This window comes from Panthera tigris, chromosome E1 (assembly GCF_018350195.1).
Source record: "Panthera tigris isolate Pti1 chromosome E1, P.tigris_Pti1_mat1.1, whole genome shotgun sequence".
Lineage (NCBI taxonomy): Eukaryota > Metazoa > Chordata > Mammalia > Carnivora > Felidae > Panthera > Panthera tigris.
This window is the reverse complement of record NC_056673.1, coordinates 39,013,306-39,035,884: the sequence shown is the minus strand read 5'-3', so window position 1 is coordinate 39,035,884 and position 22,579 is coordinate 39,013,306. Positions and strand designations below refer to the sequence as shown.

The following is a 22,579-nucleotide window of genomic DNA, read 5'->3' as shown; positions in this document are numbered from 1 at the left end:
CACAATCCTGGCCCAACGTGATCACCTCCCTGTGACGTGCCCCTTCCACAGCAGATACTCAGCATCTGTCCCTCTGCACTCCCCCACCCCTACCCCATTCTCCCACCTCCCTCCACCCCCAACCCCCTTCCTGAGCTACTGCAGTGGGTAAGGCCACTGCATGTAGTGCACCCAGCTTATAGCTTACAGCTTGCAACCGCCTCATTTTCTTCATTCAAAGACACAACTGTTCCCCAAGCCATGTGCCAGCCGGGCTGCACGAATCTCCAGAGACGCCTTTTAACGTGACCGTCAGGAGGGAGCACCTTTTTATAACTTGGCACAGTTTTGCTCCCTGGCCTCCCATGACGCTGGTTCATCATGCCTCCACTAAGCCACAGGGCATCAAATACTTTGAGGCAGGAAGCCTTTTCACTGAGCATAATGGGGGCACTAAGTGTCCCACCCACCCACCCAGCCATCCCTGAGATTAGCCACTGCTGGGATCACCACGAGTCCCTGAGCTAGTGACTTTGCCAGCTCCCTCTCGGCAGACCAACCTGCCCAGACCTGGCTCGGCTCTGCCACCAGCGCCCTCCCCCCACTGTGACTGGATGCCCCCTTGCAACTCTCTGGGACCCCTGGCACAGAACAAGGAGGGGGTTGGGGCCAGGGAGAGGGGATGTTTAGACTTGAGGTCTTTCTGCCATCACCCCTGCATGGAACATCCACCCCAGGGGCACAGACCAGACCATGCAGAAGGGTAGCCCCTGAGTGAATGAATGAAGAGGAGCAAGGTTATGTACGAGCCCTTCTCAAAGTCCTCCAGACACTCAGAGTGCCTCCCCTTGGTTCAGAAGCCCCATCCCCAGGCTAAGAAGGAAAAAAAAAGAAAATAGAAGATCTATGCCCAGGGGCGCCTGGGTGGCTCAGTCGGTTGGGCGTCCGACTTCGGCTCAGGTCATGATCTCACGGTCCGTGAGTTCGAGCCCCGCGTCGGGCTCTGTGCTGTCAGTTCGGAGCCTGGAGCCTGCTTCGGATTCTGTGTCTCCCTCTCTCTCTGCCCTTCCCCTGCTCACGCTCTGTCTCTCTCTTTACCAAAAAATGAATAAACGTTAAAAAAAAAAAATCTATGCCCACCCTTAATTCCAGTGCACCCCTACCCTGGGCTTGCCACAGTGTGACCCAGCCCAGAGAGTACAGGGGAAGGGTCCTTGCTCACCGATGTCCTCCTTTCCCAAAGGCAAGGACTTCACTTTCTGCCAGCCCACAGTCCCTTTCCTGGCTGCCACATGGTAGGAGGAATGCCCACAGTGCACCTTAGTCCTACAAGGACCTTGTCCCTAACAGGTAGAGCTTGTCCTAATAAGCAGGGCTCCACTGACCACATGGTACATAGACCCCTCTCTCCCATAACAAGGGGCATGGGGCAGGGGGCGGGGGAGCAGGCAAGCAAGAAGCTTGGGAAACATACACGCGCGCACACACACACACACACACACACAGCCCCAGCAAACGCCAGGCCGGGTCACCACCCATTGTTTCCCTTCCCTGGTGCCCGTGCCAGCCCCACCTGAGCTCATCCAGACACAGGAGGGGTGGGGCCTGTGGGCTATCAGCCACGTGTAGGGCCTGGAGGGGAAGAGGGAGGGAGGGTGGGAGGGCCAGGTGCTGCTCTTCAGGCAGGTCTGAAGGTGAACTGCACCTCCCCCTTGAGCAGTCTTGGTCCCAGGAGTCAGGAGTGAACACAGCCGCCTGCCCGCCCTGGACACCAGGTATGTGCCTTTATTCTTTAAGGACAAGAGAGGGAGACTCAGCACCTTCACCAACCTCATTTAACCCTTTGTCCTCAGCTTCTCCACGTGTCCTGGGACTCCAAGTGAAGGTGGAGAGAAAGGGGAGGAGGCCGTAGATGACAGAGAGATGGTCTCAGGACCACAGACCTCAGAGTTCAGCGCTTTAAGAGAAGGAAATCTGTACCCTTCGGTGTACAGATGAGAGAACCAAGGTCCAGGGCTGGGGTGGAAAGAGGCTTGCCCAAGGTCACAGAGACTTGGGAAGGGAATGGACAGAGAACCCAGGCCTCCTGCCTCCCAGCCCACAACACGAAGCCTGTCCCTGAGCCCCCATGCTGGGCCATTCAGAGGCTGCCAGGAATGGGGAAGGGGGGTGGGGGTGGGCCATGGCCATCCGAGGGTCTGCTTTAGTGAGTCTGGGATGGGAAAATCAGAAGCCACTCTTCAAGGATGGGGGTGGGGTGGGGATGGGCTGTAGAGGCAAAATGCTTTGGAGAGGAGGCTCAGGCTTCACCTTCTGTCGCCCTCCCCCTTTGCTGACCTGGGCTCATAATAGGAGGGAGAGAGTAAGTCAATGAAATGGAAACAGGGATTTGCCAAGGTATCAGGATCCCCCTGCCTCCGGAGCCCTTGGAAACAAAGAAAGTTATTTGAGTCCAAATCAGAAAGGGGAATATACGGGAAGGACCTATGAATAGGGCAGAGCTGGCTGGAGCCCTATACACCCCCAACACATACAGAGGCAGGTGTGCGCGTGCGCACACACACACACACACACACACACACACACACACAGAGTCTGGAGCCCCAGCAACCCTCACCTTTACCTTACAGCAGAAAAGAAAGAGCTAGAGAGTGGGCTGGTGAGAGTGTCCAAGAATAAAGGAGTGAGACCCAGCCCCTGCCCTGGAAGTGTTCAAGGTGAGAAGAGAGTTTGAACAAGACCCTGAGGGGCTACCTGCCTTTCACTCAATCCCAGGCCTGTCCCACTGGGTTCCAGAATCCCAGAAGGAGCAGATGTGAAAAGGGTCTTAAATCTATGAGGCAGTAACACAAGGTTAAGAGTTTGGGACTGTGGAGCCAAGACCATCCAGGCTCAAAACTACTGGGTTCAAACCCCATTTCCACCAGTGGATTCTGCAGGCTCTATGACCTGAGTCAAATCCCTGAACCTCTCCAGCCCCATGGTAATAGTACCCTCCTCATGGAGCCACGGAGAAAATGAAATGAGTACATTTTAAGCTCCATTATTATTATATCCCCATCATACAGATGGGACAACTGAGGCCCATAGGGGAAAGGGTAGCAGTTTTCCAATCAGTAAGCAGGCATCCCGAGTGATAACCCCAGCCCACAATGTGCTCTGCAAAGTCAGTAACCCCAGGCTCCTCTGTGGGGCCCAGCCAAAAACCCCTCAGGGTGCACTGAGATCCTGCCCCAGTAAACTCAGGCCACTTGGAGCATGTGAGGAAAGAGCCACAGCTCCGCGTCCTCGGTTGCTCCTAGGAAGGAGCCCAGAGGACTATTCCCTTCCACTGCCATTTATAGACATCCTTCCCAAGCTTGGGATGCACCGCCCCCTCCAGGCCCCAGCCAAGGAGAAGTCTGGCAACAGAGCCTACAGGAGCCATGGGGGACAAGGGAGACTGGCTTTTCTCATTAATTTGCTGTGTGACCTTGGGCAAATCGTACACCCTCTCTGGACCTCGGATATCCCTCTGCATTTGAACTCCATGCGGTAAAGGGAGTTAAGAATCCCAAGTCCCGCAGCCTGGGTTTGAATCTCAGCTCTACTTTTCTGGATGTGTGACCTATGTAGATTCCTTAACCTCTCTGAGTCTCAGTTTCTTCACCTGTAAAATGGACTAGTTAATAGAGATACAACAATTCCTAGTGATGTGGGGGATTCGAATAGTTACCACGTGTAAAACACATAGGTGAGAGCTTGGCACATGGCGAGTGCTCAGTAAACGGGAACTATGATTACTATTATGAAAGTGTTATACTCTACAAAAGCCCTTCTTTCCAAGAATTTAGAATTGCCCAGCTGCTTTCACTCACCAATTTCCACACCTCTCTCTGGGAGGATACAGGGCAGGAATTCTTATTCTCAGCTCACAGACGAGGAAACTGAGGGTCAGAGTTATACCTTACAGAGCTGTTTGAGCTGGGACTTGAATCTGAATCTTCAGACTCCACAGTTTGCATTTGCCCTAGACTGGTCTCTATGCCTTCTCCAGCCCTGGGGTCTGATGTGATGGAGGCATTTTGGAAAAAGGGAGAAGTAGAGTCAGGGGGTGTTGTGGGGCACACAGTGAGGCTCAGGGCTAGCAGTGGTCGTACAACCAGCAAGTCCCCTCTCCTTACAGTTTTCTTGGCAGCCCCAGTCCCAGAACTTGTCACCACCTACCCAGCCCAACCTATAAGAAACTACTAACATGTGGCATTAAGGCTAGACAACAAGGAGAACTTTCCACACTAAGGGAAACAGGGAAGTCGGAACATCTCTTTCCCAAATGAGCCCGCAGGGAATGATTATCAACTGATGATGTCACTGCCAAGCTCAGAACTATTCTGTGGCTCCTCATTGCCCTCAGGGTGCAGCAGGCACTACAGAGCCCAGCCTACATCTGCAGGGTCTGGCCAGCCTGCCTCCCCCCACCTCATCTTTCCCCCCATCCAACTAGGTGCTCTCTGTTTCTCAGATGCTCAGTAATACCTAGTGATGTCCCCTGCCCACTAGGGCCCTGAACATACCTGTCTCTTCACCCTACCTGCCTTGCTCAGCTAGCTCCTGCTTTTCCTTGTTGTCTCCCTTTACATGTCCCTTCCTCCAGGAAGTCCTCCCTGACCTCCACACCAGTGCCTGCAGAGTCTCCTTGCTTTGCCTCTTCCCTGGTAACCCTGTTTAGAATTGCTCACCTGCTTGCTTGTCTGTTTCACCAATTGGCCCACATGCAGTAGCAGCTAAATACAGGGTTTCTGACATCAGGCAGGCTGAGGTCCTGTCCTGCTCTGATACTTGTTGGCCGTATGACCCTTGGGTGGGTAACTGACCTCTCTGTCTCTCCAGTCACACATCATAAAATGGAAAATAATAGTATCTACCTCATATGGTTGTTAGGAGGAGTTTAAATGGCTTTCTGTGTAATATGTGTGCATAGTAATTACTCAATAAATATTAGCTAGTATTTATTTAATAAATAAGTCTGTGACATAGTAGATATTCAATAACCCCCCAATAAGAGATTTTATTTAAGAATCACTTACATAATGCTTTTTATGTGTCATGCACTGTTCTAAGTATGCTACAAATCTTAACTCATTTTACAGATCAGGAAAACTGAGGTACAGAGAAGTTAATTAACTTGTCCAACATTGTACAGCTACTAAGTAGTAGAGCCAGGATGCAAACCCAGACAGTCTGGCTCCAGTATCCTTGCTTCTTATTTTATTATTATTTTTTAAATACTTATTAAGTAATCTCAACACCCAACATGCCACCCAAACTCACAACCCTGAGATCAAGAGTCACATGTTCTTCCGACTGAGCCAGCCAGGCGCCACTCCACCCCCACCCCCACCCCTGCCAGTATCCATGCTTTTAATGAATGAATAAATAAGCCTTTGCTTTGTGGGGAGGGGTGGCAGGGGCTTCATCTACCAAAGTTACTCAGTTCCCAACCTTGGTATCTTTCAGGTCCTGGGAGCTTCCGGTTGGCAAGCGACATCTCTGGGGTGTAACTGAGGCTGATTTGAAACCAGAGGTAAACCGACAGTCACTGGCCCTACTATGTCGCAAGTGATGTCCAGCCCCCTGCTGGCAGGAGGCCATGCAGTCAGCCTGACTCCCTGTGAAGAACCCAGGAGGGTCCTGCACCCAGCACCCAGCCCCAGCCTGTCACCCCAGTGTCCTTACTACACCACAGAAGGCTGGGGAGCCCAGGCCCTGATGGCCCCTACACCAAACAAGGGGCCCCCCAGCAGACTGCAGCAAGGCCCACAGACTGGGGCCAAAGCCAGCTGCCTCCTACAGTCCCCTAGTGAGCAGGCCTCAGGGGCCCTAGAGGACCTCGACTCCTACATTGACTTCTCACTGGAGAGCCTCAACCAGATGATTCTGGAACTGGACCCCACCTTCCAGCTGCTCCCCCCAGGAGCTGGTACGCCCTGGGCCGAACCCACCCAGAGCATTACCACAAAGAAAAAGAAAGATGAGCCTGAAGCCTTGGGTAAGGACGTGGGGCACAGTGCCAGGAGGGGGGACCAGACCTCATGAGGAAGAAGGACTTTTTCCAACAAATCAGAGGAGCAGGAGACTATGTCCTATTGGGAGGTGCTGTGCAGCCTTAAACAAGTTATTTAACCTCTGTTTTCTCTCCTGTATAAAGGAGATAAATACAAGTTTCCCTCACTATCCAATTCTATTTTATTACTGAGTTTGGAAAGGTGACGGATACCTGTTTTATGCGATTTTTCAGACTTTAAATAAGCTACTCTATATAAGAATTTCATACAATGCCATGCAGTAAATAAGAGCTTGATAAAGGTGGAATCCCTGAACCTCACTGTTCTATGGTATATCCTAACCCCGGTCCCCTGAAACTCTTGTAGGATTGCTCTCTGGGCCCCTATTGCTGTTTAGGGGAGTATCTCTCTGGGGAGTCCCAAGCTGGAAGTAGAGTCACAGAGGTCAGTCTACTTAGGGCAGAACCCTGCTGTGTCTCAGGGGTGGTGTGCTGGTAAACGCCTAACACCTAGCTCCACGATGGGATGGGAGAGAGCCCTGATTTGAAACATCTGCCACCAGGGCCGATTTCAAACTATCAACATGATGTCACTGAATGTAGCACTGGAAAGACATGCCTGTACAAGGCCATTATTGTATTTATAGTATTTCTACTATACAATATAATAGATATTAATAACCTCAAGAATATAGATGATAGTGGAGTGCCTGGCTGGCTCAGTCAGAAAAGCATGTGACTCGTGATTTCGGGGTCGTGAATCTGAGCCCCACGTTGGGCGTAGACATTACTTAAATAAACAAAACTTTTTAAAAATAGAGTATAGATTATAGTAAAATAATTGGAATGTGGTGAGTTGTATTTATTATTTTTGTTTTTACCATAAGTTATTTCGTTGTAAGTTTGCATGATTAAAAAAATGTTTAATGTTTATTTATATTTTGAAAAAGAGAGAGACAGTGCAAGCAGGGAAGGGGCAGACAGAGAGGGAGACACAGAATCCAAATTAGGCTCCAGGCTCTGAGGTGTCAGCACAGAGCACGACGCAGGGTTCCAACCCATGAGATCATGACCTGAGCCGAAGTCGGATGCCCAACCGACCGAGCCACCCAGGCGCCCCTATATAATTTGATTTTTAATCATGTCTAAGTTTAGAAATCAGCTGGACAAAATCTGAAAAATTTAACAATCAGCTCCCATGGACTGGTACAACTAACTTCAATATACCACCACATCTAAGGAATTCTAGAAATCCCTACATCTGGTGTCCGTTTCCCCAACAAAGAGTTTCAAGTATACTCTGAGGATAAGGATCAAGAAGCAGCAGCCCCATTAGATAGACCAGAAGACTGAGATCTCCAGGGCGTTAAACATGGATTAAGGGGTACAATTAGGATTAGAGATAGGGTCTATAAGAATTTCTACTTATTGAACACTTATTATGTCCAAGCACTGTGCTGAGCCCCTTATAGGAGAACATTTAATCCTCCCAATCTATTCCCATGAAATATTTTCTGCCCATTTTACAGATGAAAAAACTGAGGCTGATGGACTTCAGTAAGGAGCCAGTCCAGCCTAATCACTGGAGGTGGACAAACCTTAAAGAAGCTATTGACTTCACTTCTTTGTCTCCTACTCCTAGTCTGTAAAACAGAGACGAGTTCTTACCTCAAAGGGGGTTGCAGGGATTAAAAGAAATAACACTTGTTGAGGGTTTATCACAAGTCCTGGCACACTGTTAGTCATTATGAATGACAGCTGGGTTTTTTCTTAATTTTTTTTAACATTTATTCATTTTTTAATAATGAATAAGAGTGAGAGAGACAGAGCATGAGCGGGGGAGGGGCAGAGAGAGAGGGAGACACAGAATCAGAAGCAGGATCCAGGCTCCAAGCTGTCAGCACAGGGCCCGACGCGGGGCTCGAACTCACAGACTGCGAGATCATGACCTGATGCTCAACTGACTGAGCCACCCAGGCACCCCACAGCTGTTTTAATTAAACACAGGGGTTGCATTTAGGACCAGTCCGAGGATAGGTTCAGGGTCTGGGGCGGAGGTGAGCCCAGCACCCAGGTCCTCTGGCGCCTGAGTTTCCAGCCTCCAGCCTGCCTCCTCCCCCTCCCATTGAGCATTGCCGACCAGGGCTGTTATAAGAACCACCTCTATGCCCCCAAGATCTTCCTGCTTCTGGAGGCCAGTCACAGGCATGTCTCTGCAGGGAAGGTCGCTTGGGTCTAATTACCATTGGCAGGAGCAAGCCCAGGGCTGTAATGTTAATGCCCCAAGGCAGGGGTTCCACACACTCAAGGCCAGCTGGGGCAAGACAGTCTCTGTGGAGCATCCACATGTATGGGGTGGGGACGCTGACAACCAGGCCCTTTCTCCAGGGGCCAAAGGTCAGTAGTCTGGAAGCTCAGATGCTCTAAGCTATGTCCACCTGACTCTGGGTAGCAGAGGGATTTGGGGAATGAGTGGGCAGCCAACAGTGGTCAGAGGGTCCTGATGAAGTCCCCCAGCTCTGCCCTAGCCTCTTGTGATGGAACAAGAAAACCCTCTCTCTAACCTCCACCTGAATGGCGGTGATGCCTGGGAGCTCACTACCTCCTGAGAGAGCCAGCATAGTCAGCTCCCAGTTAGACTGTGATCACTAATAGCACATCACTGTGATGGGTGGCACCTGTCTCATGCATCTCCACCTGCCAAAACCCTCGCCTCAGACCACCACTCCTGGTGACAGCAATTGCCAGCCCATGGCAGCATAGCTAATTCTGGGCACAGTGGTGAGTTCTCATTGGGCCAAAGGTATCCAAATGTGTGGGATGCCCCACCTTTGCCTCTCATCCCTCCTTCTCTTGGGGTGTCAAAGGGAATTGTGGTGCTAGCGGATGTTTACTGTTTCTCTTTGTCCTCACTTGGCAAAATTAGACATTAAGCGTCGGCGATCCTATGTTTCTCCCTTCCCTAAATGTACATAGATTTTGTAGTGCATGATCTCAGCATCGACCCTGTGAGGGAAATAGTGGCAGGCTCATTTCACAAATGAGAAAATGAGGCTCAGGGAGAAGAAGAAGTAATGACCCATGGTCACACAGCCAGTGAGTCATAGGCCAGGCCTCAAAGCCCAGGCTTCTGGCCTCCAGAGTCTGTGTTCTTGCCTTTCTCTCGTTGGTGCTAGTTTCCTGCCCTCCAGAGCTTTGAAGAACAAATCTGTTTGGAGGCAGCCTGAGGGCTCCTCTTCTGGGGTTCCACCTCCCCCCTGTACTCACACACCTCCCCCAGCTCCCCTGCCCCTGCCCCTTCCTTCAGACTTACCCTGGGCGGGGGGGGTGGGGCATCCCACCAGGAGGATGGCTTCTGCAAGCAAACACCATATCCATCTCCAACACCCCTCCCCATCTTTGGAACAGGAGCCCACATTTCATTTTCCAGCAATTTCTGCCAGGCAAGGCTGTTTGCCAATCCCAAGTGAAGGGTGTTTAATAACTATCTCTCTGCCCCCCACCCACGTGCCCCCTTCCACCAGCCCAGCTTGGTGCTGGCGCCTGCATCCACCCAGCACTGCTCAGACTTGCCCCACGGGCCTGTAAACAGCGGCTGCACCCTGGGGAGGGTGTGGGGGCCTCCACTCCCCCAGCCACATGCACCTCAGGGCAGCAGGGAGAGGTGACTCACAGCTCCAGGACTCCTTCCGTCCTCCCTTCCCAACCCTACTCTGTAGTCCCCAAGAAAGGCCTTTGGTTGGTGTTTGGATGACCCAGTGAGTAGGAAGCTCAGAGCTTCACCGGGCCAAGAGACCCTCTGCAAAGCAGCCAAGGACTTCTCACAAGGACCAGGCCTTGGGAAAGTGTCCTGAGGAGCCCCTCCTCCTGGAAGGGGCCCCCGAAACTGAGCACAGGAGCAGGAGTCGGATTCCTCCGCTCCCTGGCTGTGTGGCATTGGATAACTCACTCAACCTTTCTGAGCCTTGATTTCTCATCTGTTATATGGAATAACATTTTTTACTTCAACGGAGTTGTTGTGAGGATTAAATGAGCCAATACAGGTAATGTGTTTGCAACAGCGCTGGCACACAGCACTCAATAAATACCAGCCTTCATTAAAAAATTATGCAATAAATGCCAGCTCCATTGCCACATTTCTCTGAGCCTCAGTTTCCTCCTCTGTAAAAGCAATGGCTGCTGGAATTGGGCATAAGGGCCGAGAGGATTACGGCTATAAGCACTATAAAGTCCTATAAAAATAGAAGTTGTGCTTGCCAACCTTCCGGAGGAATCCACCCCATTCCAAGACCTCTACTTTTTCAGAACCCACAATACATTGTGCCAAATCGTCTTCTCTTGCCCTCAGCAGTAGGACTCCCACTTTAGCTGGACAGTGTCAGCCATCTGACCAATACTGGCCTCAAAAAGCAGGCACTCAGGAGAAGTTCCCTGAAGCCCACCATGCACCAAGCTCCAGGCATCGTTCATCAATGTATTTTATCCTTACCAAAATCTCGGGAGGTTGGTTTTAGATCCCCACTTTGCAGATGAGGAAACTGAGGCTCACAGTGGTTAGGAACATTACCTGATGCCTCTTGGCGGGAAAGTGGCAAAGCCAGGATTCACACCCAGGTTTGTCTGACGACAAAGCCAGGCCTGTTCCTCTACCCCTTGGAACAGCATGCTCAGGTCAGCCTCCCAGCCCCCCTCATCTGATGTAATCCTCCACCTCCACCCCAGCCCAAAGCAGGATCAGACAGAGGCAGTAACCGCCAGCAGGCTCAAGGTCCTACCCGGGAGCAGGCTGGGGCAGGCAGGGATTCCACAGTCATGGTGGGTGGGAGTTGGTGCATGTGCCAAAGCCCAAGGGGGTGGGAGGCCGGCAGACAGGAGCTGAAGGTGCAGTTTCCCGCTGACTTTGCCCCAGTTTCCATCCTGGGAAGCCAGAGGCAGGACTCAACAGGCCTCCAGGAGGGAGCAGCTAGGTAGCCCCCTCCCCCCCCCCCCCCACACACACACAGCTTCTACCACCTTTGCTGGAACAGCACCAAGGACAGTTCCCTTCCCCCAGGTCAGGACCAGGTGTGTCCATACTCACCCTGGAGAAAACCACCCAGTGCCCCACTCCAGGGAGGAGCAATTTCTCAGAACAAGAGTCCTGGATGCCCCCATTGAGAAAAGGAAAGAGCACTGGAGTGAGCCACCACCCTGGGGCATGTTTAATAGCCAACAACTGGGCACCAGCTAGAAGCATGACCTGGGAGGTCCACAGCTTGATAATGTAGCAAACCCTACCTTCTGGGAGCTCCTGCTCTAAAACGGACTTCTCAAAACTCTAAAGTGCACTCAGATTCCAGGGAGTCTTGCTAAAATGCAGACTCTGATTCAGCAGGCTTGTGGTAGAAACAGATTATACACATCTTACCAGCTCCCAGGTAAAGTGGTGGTGCTGGGCTGGGCTGGGGGCCACAGTGGTGTGGCTTGGTGCACATTGGAACCAGCTGGGGGACTAAACAAACAACCTGAGGTGTGGGTCTATACCAGATATTCTGATCTATTTGGCACAAGGTGTAGCCTTGGGTATTAGGACTTTTAAAAGCTCATCAGATGAGTCTAATGTGCCACCAAGCTTGAGACCCCCTGCCTTCATTGTAGACACAGATGTAGAAACACCCTTCAAACACCCTGACCAATGGAGGCATCAGAAAATGTGACTGGCACACTCCAAAAAGCAGTCATTTCAACCTGAGGAGGGGGACATTCACTCGGGAAAAGATTCCCTAGTTTAAAAGATTTATGTGCCAAGAACAGTGCTATGTCTCCTACATTCATCTTGTCTCATCCTTACTGTAACACAAAGAGGCTGGGTATAGTCACCCCATTTTACAGGTGTGGAAGCCAAGGTTCTAGTTGCTGAAGTCCTTTGGCCAAGTTCTGTGATAGTAAGTGGCAGAGTCAGATCTGAAACCCAGGTCTGTCAGATTCCAAGACCTGTGTTCATTCCACTGCATCTCCACATGAAAGGAAGATATCACAAAGAGGGTGACTTTGGAACAGTGCCTAGAAGGTGGAGCTGGATGCTAATCCTAATCCAGCAAACTCTTCCTCCCTGAGCCTGTTTCTACATCGGTCTAAAAGAGGAGAGACCAGATGGGCTTGAGGACTCTTCCAGCATTCCTGTTCTGTGACTACAGGCTCCCAGGTTTCACCGATGCTCTGCTCTCTCCCCAGACATAAAGTACATCGAGGTGACCTCCACCAGATCAAGGTGCCATGATGGCCCCCAGCGCTGCTCCAGCCCATCTGTCACTCCACCCTTTGGCTCCCCGCGCAGTGGTGGTCTCCTCCTTTCCAGAGACATCCCTCGAGAAACTCGAAGCAGCAGCGAGAGCCTCATCTTCTCTGGGAGCCAGGGCAGGGGGCACCAGCGCCCCCCTCCCCACTCTGGGGCTCCCTCCTCTCATCCCCCACCCTCTCCCAGCATCTCCATCCCCTGCATGGGGAACAAGACGTCAGGCCCCCATGGCTTGGGCTCCCCACTGGTGGCTTCTCCAGGCTTGGAGAAGGGGCTGGGGGGCCTGGCCCCACAGCGGGGCAGCAGGGTCTCTGTATTGTCAGCCAGCCCAGCATCCGACATCAGCTATGTGTTTGGAAGGTAGGTCACTCCCATCATAGCTTCTGATATTGCCTCCACAACACACACACACACACACACACACACACACACACACACAGATCCTAAAATAGATGGGCACTCTGCTCTATCTGAGCAAAATCAGGATGTGTACCAAAAACATGAGCGAATATTCTCTTTTACACCATCACAGCCATTTGGACCTCAAGCTTTCCTCAAGCACTTAGAATATAACTCAATATACAAAGATTTTTATTCATGCCTACCACTTGGGAAAAGAACTGATGAGGCTTACCTGCATCCTTTCCAGCATTCATACAACCCATCTCAAGGAAGAGAGCTCTTTTTTCAACCTCAAAACACAAGGGCATAAATAAAATTTGGGGGCTTAGGGAAAACCATTTAGGAAAGGAAAGCCTCCCTCCTCTTTATTGCTAGCAAGACCTAGGAGGAGGGAGGCCGACCTGCCTGAGCATTATTCCTAATTGCTGCAGCCCCGTGTGCAGGCCTCACAGTGGAGCTGCACACACACACACCCTTCCCAGGAGGACCAAACTGCAGGACCTCTGTCCCCCACACCGACTCCAAAGCTGCTGTGCCAAGGCAGTCGTTGGCAAGGAGGCTGGGATTCCACAGCCATGGCCGTTGGCATGGGCCTCTGAGCTCAGAGAGAAGTCTGGCTGGATGCAGAGCTGGCCTCCTCCTCTTCCTCCAGCTGGGGAGCTCCCTCCGCATCCACCGTAGACACGGTCCAGCCTGTGTCCAGCCTGCGTGCAAAGCTCTTGGGAATATTGGGGTGCTTGTGTGATAGCTGTCAGAACTTCCTGGCTGGGAAGGCAGAGGGAATCCGGTCCAGCCCAAGCCCACATGACCTGCAGGGAATCAGCTCTTTGGCTACTTTAAGTGACCAAAGACTTAGAAGTACAGAGATATTTCTGTACCCTTCAGCATCCCTTGGGGATCAGGTGGGCATGCACTTTGTCCTGGGCTATGGGGAATGGAGTATACAACACTCTGTTTAACCAGAACTCTAGGCCCCGAGTGTCCACTCTGACATCCTAACACCCTGCCTGTCTGGTGCCCTCCCTGCAGCAGCCAGTCCCTCCTCCACTCCAGCATCTCCAGCCATCAGTCATCTTCTAGGTCCTTGGAAAGCCCAGCCAGCTCTTCCTCCAGTCTCCACAGCCTTGGCCAAGTGTCCCTGTGCACGAGAGCCAGTGACTTCCAGGTCCCCAGCAACCCCACTGCAAGCATGGGCCAGCCCAGAGCAACCCAGTCCCCACCACTGGCCAAGGAGCATGCCAGCAGCTGCCCGCCCTCCATCACCAACTCCATGGTGGACATACCCATCGTGCTGATCAACGGCTGCCCAGAACCAGGGTCTCCTCCATCCCAGCCGACCCCAGGACACCAGGACTTTGTCCGACCTGGGGCCACTTCTTCCGGCCACTCCTGTCTGGCCACCAGGAGCCACAGCCAGACCCTGCCAGATGCTCCTCTTACCACATCCTCGGAGGGTATGTTGTAAATCAGTACTTAAACCGTTGTGAAGTTTGGCTTGGGGGAATAGATAAAACATCAGTGGGTTTCCGCAATAGCAAGTCAACACGCTGAATACCTACTGTGTGCCAAGCACTTTGCCAAGTAGTAGGGACAGAGAGATGGCCACAGTCTAGAAAGAGATACAAAAGCCAAGGAATCCGTGTAGAGTAGGATAAACACAGAAGTAAAGAGATGTCCTAAGTCTTGGGGGGCCACAGAGGGAGGAGTGATCCTTTTAGTCTGAAAAACTGGGAAAGCTCCTCGGAGGACGTGACATCTGAGCTGAATCTGGAAAGTGGTGGAGTCTGTAGCCAGAGCAGGAGAGGAGGGGCATTCCCAGCAGAGGGAACAGCGAGTCCACAATCATGAAGGTGTAGAGGCACATGCATGTTTAGGAAATGACTGCAGTGTTGGGTGTAGGGTCAAGTCATTGAGTAATCTGGGGCCAGATTGGGAAAGGCCTTGAACCCCAGGCTAGAGTGGATTTTACCCGTTAGGCCACGGGGGCCTTAGCAGAGCGTCTCAATCGAGAGAGTGATGGGGTCGGAGGTGCACGTTTTTTTGTTTTTTGTTTTTAATTTTTTTTTTAACCTTTATTTATTTTTTGAGACAGAGAGAGACAGAGCATGAACGGGGGAGGGTCAGAGAGAGGGAGACAGAATCGGAAACAGGCTCCAGGCTCCGAGCCGTCAGCATAGAGCCCGACGCGGGGCTCGAACTCACGGACCGTGAGATCACGACCTGAGCCGAAGTCGGCCGCTTAACCGACTGAGCCACCCAGGTGCCCCCGGAGGTGCACGTTTGATAGATCACTCTGGCAGAGGAACTGTAGGGAGAACTGTTTTGTTTTGGTTTTCATCACGAAGTGGTCCAGACAAGCTATAATGGGGGCCTGAACCAGGGCAGGGCAGGGCAGTGGAGGAGAGAGGACGGAGCCAAGAGACCCTCGGGATATGAAAACAGCAGGCTTGATGACTAACCCACAAGAGGGAGAGGGAGGAGAGTCAGTCCTACCTCTGACGTTCATGGATGACGAGCACACAGAGGGCTGACCGAGACAACGCATTCCAATTCAGACAGCTAAAAACCACAAAACAGCAAACACCCTCCTTCCCGTAGTCTGTGACTACAGGCATCCAAAAAGAACAAAACCAGCCAGAACCCAAAGCATGAAACACAGAGGCACAGCCTTAGTACCCACGGGGTACATCTCTCCAGAGTAAAGCTCTTGCACAGCCCCCGGGGACACTGTCCCTGCTCTGGCCTCATTCAGTCACCTCCTTCCTGAGGCTTCTCAGCCCTCACTCAGCCACAAGCATCAGGGTGACTCCTGGGGGGTGTGATGTTCACTCTGGCCCACGCTGCCATTCAGGGAGCCATGTCAATGTAAGCAAGAGAAAATGGTATGACGGGCGTGCTTTGAATCTGCTCTGATCGTTTTCCCAGGGCAAATCGTTTGCAGATTTTAGTACATTTTTTTTATAATGAGTTACTCTCAACCGGCCATAACACACCTTTTTAAGATGCCAAAATTGAGAACCACAGCTCTCTGTCTTAGGGGACCCAGGAAAATGGCCATTCTGTCATTTCAAAAAGCACATTTACTTAGCCTGGTAATATTCCCATCCTGGTTTGGTGATGCCCCAGGATATCACTAATTATACCCTGGAACCTTATCAAATTCTGCAAACCATTCTCAAAACAAAATCCATGCTAATCGCCTAGGCTATTGGAGTATTAAAGACCCTCAGAGGCTGGTTAGTACATTCGGTCCTCTCTGGGCTTCAGGAGCAAAACAATTGTCCCAAATCAGAGTCAGGAATCCTGTCTCCTGACTTCTTCTGCACAGGCTCATCGGCCCAGATCTGCTGCTTTCTTTTCCTCAACCTTTTCTTTCAATTTCTTTTCCAACCCCCCCCCCCCCAAGACACTTGTAGGATTCTTAAGGAGGAAGAGAGGATAAAATCAAACAGATGATGCATCTCAGAATCTCTTATTTATCCCTTCTTTCGGTCCACACCAGACAACACTAGATTTGAGAAACTGTTTCTCATTAAACTGAGATTTTTATCTGTTTGTGATTCATTACCAAGGATACAAGGGGAGACTCCTAAGTCCTACATGTGCCAAGCCCTGGAATTCTTCTGTTGGATTTTGCCTCTTGCAGGACGTTGGAGATACAATGGGGTTGGGGTAGGGTGGGGCGGGTTGAACGGGACCACTGCACAGAGGAGGGGGGAGGGTCTCTCAGCTCCCCTCTGTCCAGCCTACAGGGTCCACCCTCTCTGTCTCCAGGTCCCCCCAGGGACATGCAGCCCACGATGAAGTTTGTGATGGACACATCTAAATACTGGTTTAAGCCAAGCATCACCCGGGAACAAGGTAAAAGGAAGCACTGTGTTTCAACGGATGAGTGACCCAAGAGTCTGGGTTCCCCACCTTGTATCAGGCATATGGGGCCCTGGGTCATGTTAGGGGAGGGAAAGACAAATGGTAGGTCCAGGGAAGGGGGTTATCCTGTGAACCTCTTGTCTCGAGGAAATAGAGACTGCAGCAGGAAGGGTAGAGATTAGATAACAGAAAGGACTTCCTGGGAACAAAAAGTGATTCTGTAATGTCTGCTCTATGAAGACCTAAGGGGGCTGGGGGACAGAGGGTGTCCAGAAGAGAGGGAGGAGGGTGCGGTTAACTGTCTCTGACCCAAGGATTGTTCCAGCAATCGAGCTGCTGAGGAAGGAGGAGCCAGGGGCTTTCGTCGTGAGGGACAGTTCTTCCTACCGAGGTTCCTTCGGCCTTGCCTTGAAGGTGCATGAGGCTCCTGCACCTGCCCAGAACCGATCAGGTACGCACCGGTCTCTGTCCTCACTCAAGACCTCGCAGATGCAATGGAGTGTGGTAGGCTTTAGTCCCAGCTCTGCTGCTGCCTTGCAGAAGGCCCGTAATGACAGCTGGGAGGACGGTCCACCTCAGGGCTCTCCCAGCTGCCTTCCTGCAGGGGGACTCTAGAAGGAGCTCCTTCCACGGCAAGCCTAAGCTGCTTCTGCCTCCCAGAGTCCCCAGATTCCCCACTCTGCTCTCCTGGGGGGCCGAGAGGAAGTTCCCAGCCCCTCTCCAGGATCCTCTCCTCTGGGTGCCCACCTCTGTCCAGACCAGATTTATTGTGAAGGAACCTAAGGTAGTCATAATGTGTGTGCCCTAGCTCATGATATGTGTGTGACAGTTTATCACATGTGATAGCTTATCACACGCTTTCCCGTGGCCTCACACACAACACACACAGCTGTGGGGCATCCACCCTACACCAGGATACCTCGCTGGGAAGACAGATAAAGACTGATCATATCATTATAGTACAAGGTACCTAAGTACCAGCCCCTCACCAAACCCCAGAATTGCAGCTCTCACGTGACGAACAGATGAGGTAAATGGGGCTCCGAGAATTAGCCGATGACCCCCCAGAGCAAGGATGAAAACCCCAAATGCATGCTCTCTACACCACGCCTCTCTGTCTAAATAAGAAAGTGATCTCTGGGTGGCGTTGGTTGTCAACGAGCCTTGCCAGCGAGCACAGAGAGGAGGAAGCCAGGGGCTGGTGAGAACAAGCAGACGGACATTGTTCACCCTCCAGGGCCAGCCTGGCGTCAGCAGGGACCATCTGGTGGAGAATAATAGCCCCTGGGAAGGAGTGGGTAGGGGGAGAGAGAAATCAGGCTGATGCGTTAAAATCTGATTTGAGTAGTCATTGAGAACCAACCCCCATAGCTCTTGAAACCAAGAGAAGGATCTCCTGAGAGAATTACTGGACACAGAAGACTTTGAGCAAAGGCGTTGACACCTCCTTTGTGGGAGGCCTTGAAGACAGGGTTCTTACCAGCAGTCCCACCCAGAGCCAGGGGGATGAACAAGTTCACCTCTGGACGGACCAGGAGGAGGCAGGTCAGGGAATGAGATGGTCAGCGTTCGGCCAACACTGGACTCTGGAACTCCCATCCACACGCACTCTTTCTTCTTTCTTTGTCCAGGTGAGGACAACAGTGACCTCATCCGCCACTTCCTCATTGAGTCTTCTGCCAAAGGGGTGCATCTCAAAGGAGCAGATGAGGAGCCTTACTTTGGTGAGCGTCTCCAGCCTGCAGGCCCCGGGGGTGGGCCCTGCCCTTCTGGGCCGGGAGGCTGGTCGGGGACAGGCCTTCTCACACAGAGCTGCTCGTCTCCTTGCAGGGAGCCTCTCTGCCTTTGTGTGCCAGCATTCCATCATGGCCCTGGCCCTGCCCTGCAAACTCACCATCCCGCAGAAAGGTGGGTGTGGGCCCCAGAGAGGCAGCATCGGGGCCCTGGGCCTGTGTGTTCCTACTACAAAGGCTCCTAGTGGTCACATCTCACCTCATTTATGGATTAGTGTCACAGTTAAAAGTGCTTTGTCTAGCATCCATCCGGCATCGCCACTTCCTGGCTTGAGGAGGTTGACCTCTCTGAGCCTCTGTTTCCTCCTCTACAAAATGGGGACAGCCGTCATCATACCACAACTGTGTCGAATAGGTGTTATCCTCATTTCACAGATAAGAAAAAGGGGACTCGAGGGGCTGAGTAATTCACCCCAAGGTATACAGATCATACCTCAAACCGAGACCAGGAAGTCCCATCCGGAGCCTACAGCCCAGTAGGCTGGTGAGCCGGACTAGACAATCTCAGGGTGTGCAGGAGGAGCAGCAGGGCGGTTCTGGGAGAGGAGTCAGGGCAGGCGAAGCTCCCAGTGTGGTGATGTGGAGGGCCTCCCTACTTTCTGAAAAGAAAGGCCTGGGTTTAGGAAGGGCCTGAAAGAAGGGAGGAGGTCAGAGGCTCCTGAGGGTCAGGTGATTACAGCAGATCCAGGGGCTGGAGGAGCGAGGAGGAAAAGGAGGGATCAAAAGACTTGCAAGCTAGGCATCTGGGGAGCCCCAAGTGGCCCCGTTTGTCTGATTACGGTAATCACTCCAGGTTTCTCAGCGGCTTGCTTCCTGAAGGTGGGGGCGGAGGTGGGAGAGGTTCAAAGGGATTAATGTTCCTAAGAGAAGGGTCCGTTCACTCCGCCCCCGCCCCCTCCGGGGCCTGTTCTTTGCTTTGGCTCAGAATTGGGAGGTGGAGAAGCCTCAGACCCTTCTACAGGCAGCCGGGCCTCCTGCCTAAAGAAATCCGCAGGTGAGTGGCATGGAGGAGGCTCCAGTCTTGGCTATGACCCCGCGGGCACCTCCCAGCCCCACACTCACTCACATGGGCATGCAGGCCCGCACACGTTCCCATCACAGCTTTATTTCTTCATCCTTACAAAGGTGCCCCGGTTCTCCCCATCCCTGTAAACCCGGAGGTGAAAGGCCGCAGGCCTGGGGGGTGCGGGCAGTGGGCAGAAGACAGGGAGGTGGGTGAGGCTTACACCCCACCCTGCACACATATGGGCACATGTGGACATGCCGAGGTCTCTCTGGTCCTGAGGGACCTGCCCTGGAGGTGGTCTGTGGGCCTGGGATCCTCTGTGGAGTGTCAGGTCCAAGTCTTGGGGGGTTTCCAAGGGGGAAAGGTTGTTCGTCTTCTCGTCCAGAGGCCAGGCACAGATCAGCCCTTGTCTGAGTGACAGCTCCTGCAACGGGCCCTTCCCCATCCTTGTCTTCTCCACCTTCTCTTGACAATGAACCAGGGCCCCAGGGTGGGTGGAGGTGGAGGCAGTGCCACCCATGCTTCTGGACAGAAGGAAGGTTTGTCTGGACATCCCTAACATAGGGCAACAGCCCCTCCTTTACTCCACCCTAAGGGCCAGAGGCCAGAGCAATGCAAAGCCACAGATGATCCCGAAGTCCTCTGGGACTGGTCCTCTGCATGGAGGATCCTGGCAGGGCCCAAGCACAGCATTTACCTTCCACAGGCTGCCATGCCCTGTACTTGACCTCCGTGAGTGTAGAGACCCTGAGCGGAGCCCTGGCCGTGCGGAAGGCCATCTCAACCACCTTTGAAAGGGACGTCCTCCCCACACCCACCGTGGTCCACTTCAAAGTCACCGAGCAAGGCATCACCCTGACGGATGTCCAGAGGAAGTAAGGGACTTCCCTTGCCCTGGGGCTGCTGGGCTGGGCAGGGGGAAGTGGAGGGGATGGCTGAGACGGCCATGGATCAGTGATGAAAGTAAGATTCAGGATCGTGGACCCAACGTGGTCAGTGACTTGCTGAGTGACTCCAGGCAAGTTCCCTGCCTTCTCTGAGCCTCACACCAATGACCTCTTACCAAAGTCCCCCTTCCCTGTGACCAACAGAGATGGAATTAACCAGGATTCACTGGGCACTGGTTAAATCTGCATCCATTGACGGCACATCTGCAAAAGGCCAGACTCTGGCTGCCCACTGGGACACACTGGATGAGATCACTCCTTCCCCAAGCTTAGGGCTTCACAGTCTAGCAGGAGCCCGGTCCTGGGCTGGAGGAACAAGAGATGAGCAAGATGCCATTACGATCCTCAAGCAGTTACATGACACAGTGGGCGTGGGGTGGGGAGAGGGTAAAAAACCCCAGTATGTAGGACACAAGGCAAATTCACTCCATGACTGGAAAGAAGTGCCAACGTGTGCCCCAGGGCCCAGCAGGGCAGGCTGTAAGGGTCTAGCTGGGAGGTTTCTTAGAGAGCAGGGCATGTGACCTCTGGGAGAGCTGGAGATGATGGAGGTAGGACATGGCCCTGGGATAGGCTCTCATCAGCTCTCCTTCTCTCCCTGCCTCTTCCAGGGTGTTTTTCCGGCGCCATTACCCCCTCACCACCATCCGCTTCTGTGGCATGGACCCCGAGCAACGGAAGTGAGTTCAAGGCTGGGCTGAACTCAGGAAAGCCATCCAGGGCCTAGCTGCCCACTGGGGTTTCTTGCTGACTCTGGGACTGGGATCACAGACAGAGCCTGTGAGCCTCGAGGGGCCAGGAGCAACGGGATGAGGGCAGGGTGGGACCCCGTGGGGTGTGGACGCAGCTGGCCGTGCTCCCCCCGCTGCTCAGCCAGAGTCCTGCGGAATGCAGAGAGGTCTCAGTACTCATAACTGTCCATCTTCCTTTCCCACAGGTGGCAAAAATACTGCAAGCCCTCCTGGTAAGGCCTTCCTGTGCACTGTCAGTCACCATAAAAGGTCTCCCTGGAGCAGGGCCTGGGACCCAACAGGAGAAGGGAGTTACAGAAGGAGGGAGCCCCTGTCCTGATCTTAAGAGAGCCCATGGTTTTGATGGGGTGGCACCAGCCCCAGTCCTCAGAGAGCCTCCAGTCTGAAGGAGGAGTCATGAACCTGGGAGCCCCCAGTCTAATGTAGGAGGCACAGGGTCTAACCTCAGGGAGCTTTAATCTATAGGGATGCCCCAATCTGATGGTCAAAACACATCCTTGCCCTCAGGAACCTCCCACTAAGATGAGGAATACACAGGTCCTGTCTTCAGAGCCTCCCCCCATTCAAAATGAGGGAAACTTAGATCTTGAGGAGGAGGAGGCATATCCTATCCTCAGCGAGCTGGGGAAGGGGCAGCAGGGGAGCACTGTATTTGCTGAGATCACCTCTCCTAACCTCTCTGGGCCCCACCACCTCACTCAGCCTGTGCTCTCCCACCAGGATCTTTGGATTTGTGGCCAAGAGCCAGACAGAGTCCCAGGAGAATGTATGCCACCTGTTCGCAGAGTATGACACGGTCCAGTCGGCCTCCCAGGTCCTCAGCCTTGTGGGTACTCTGCTGCAGGACACAGAGAGGATGTAGGGGGAGGGAGCTCCCTCTGCACCTTCCCAGACATCCCATCATACACTGATGAGCCAATCTATTGGACTGGAGGAGAGAGAGATACCACACCTTGGTGAAACCCTTGAAACCCTGTGACCTTCATCAGTGACCCTCAGCCAGACCCCACTGTGTCTCAGTTTCCTCAACCAAATAAGGAGGCCATAGACAGGACCAGCTGTTCTCAGACTTTGGTGGGCATCTTAACAAGTTCCCTGTGATCCTGAAGCACACCCACACCTGAGGGCCACATGGAAACAACCTCTGAGGACCCCGGACTCCATCAACGTGGATACTACCAACACAGCAGCTTGAGTTAGAGACATGTGACCCTCTGTGGTGGCAAACAGCAGGTGCTGGGTCAGGACCCATGCGCCCCTAGCTCAAGGCTGACCTGGGAAAGATGGTCTGCAAGAATTGATCAAAGGAGGAATGGACTGACTCTATTTCTCTCTATATCCGTTTCTTCCACCCCCACCCCCCTGCCACTTCTGCAATTGCTTCTTGGGCAGCTGTTCCCAGGACAAAGCAGGATCTGCCTGCCCTGGATTCTTTAGGCCAATGTGGCCATGATTGTCAGGGCAGCTTAGCAAGGGGAAACTTGGCCCTATGGTCAGAGACCACCCAGCT

The 22,579-nt window shown here is 52.7% G+C and overlaps 1 protein-coding gene across 1 annotated transcript; it reads left to right on the top strand.

Annotated features, from left to right (window-relative positions):
* Window positions 1-1,692: 1,692 nt before the first annotated feature.
* Window positions 1,693-22,317, top strand: TNS4 (tensin 4). Its single transcript, XM_007085814.3, has 13 exons — window positions 1,693-1,754; window positions 5,476-6,007; window positions 12,236-12,659; window positions 13,731-14,155; window positions 16,476-16,562; window positions 16,897-17,022; window positions 18,203-18,295; window positions 18,402-18,479; window positions 19,290-19,358; window positions 20,077-20,245; window positions 20,929-20,997; window positions 21,255-21,281; window positions 21,790-22,317. The coding sequence occupies exons 2-13, from the start codon at window positions 5,569-5,571 to the stop codon at window positions 21,929-21,931; spliced, it is 2,148 nt and encodes a 715-aa protein (XP_007085876.2). The 5' UTR covers window positions 1,693-1,754; window positions 5,476-5,568; the 3' UTR covers window positions 21,932-22,317.
* The last annotated feature ends 262 nt before the right edge of the window (window positions 22,318-22,579 follow it).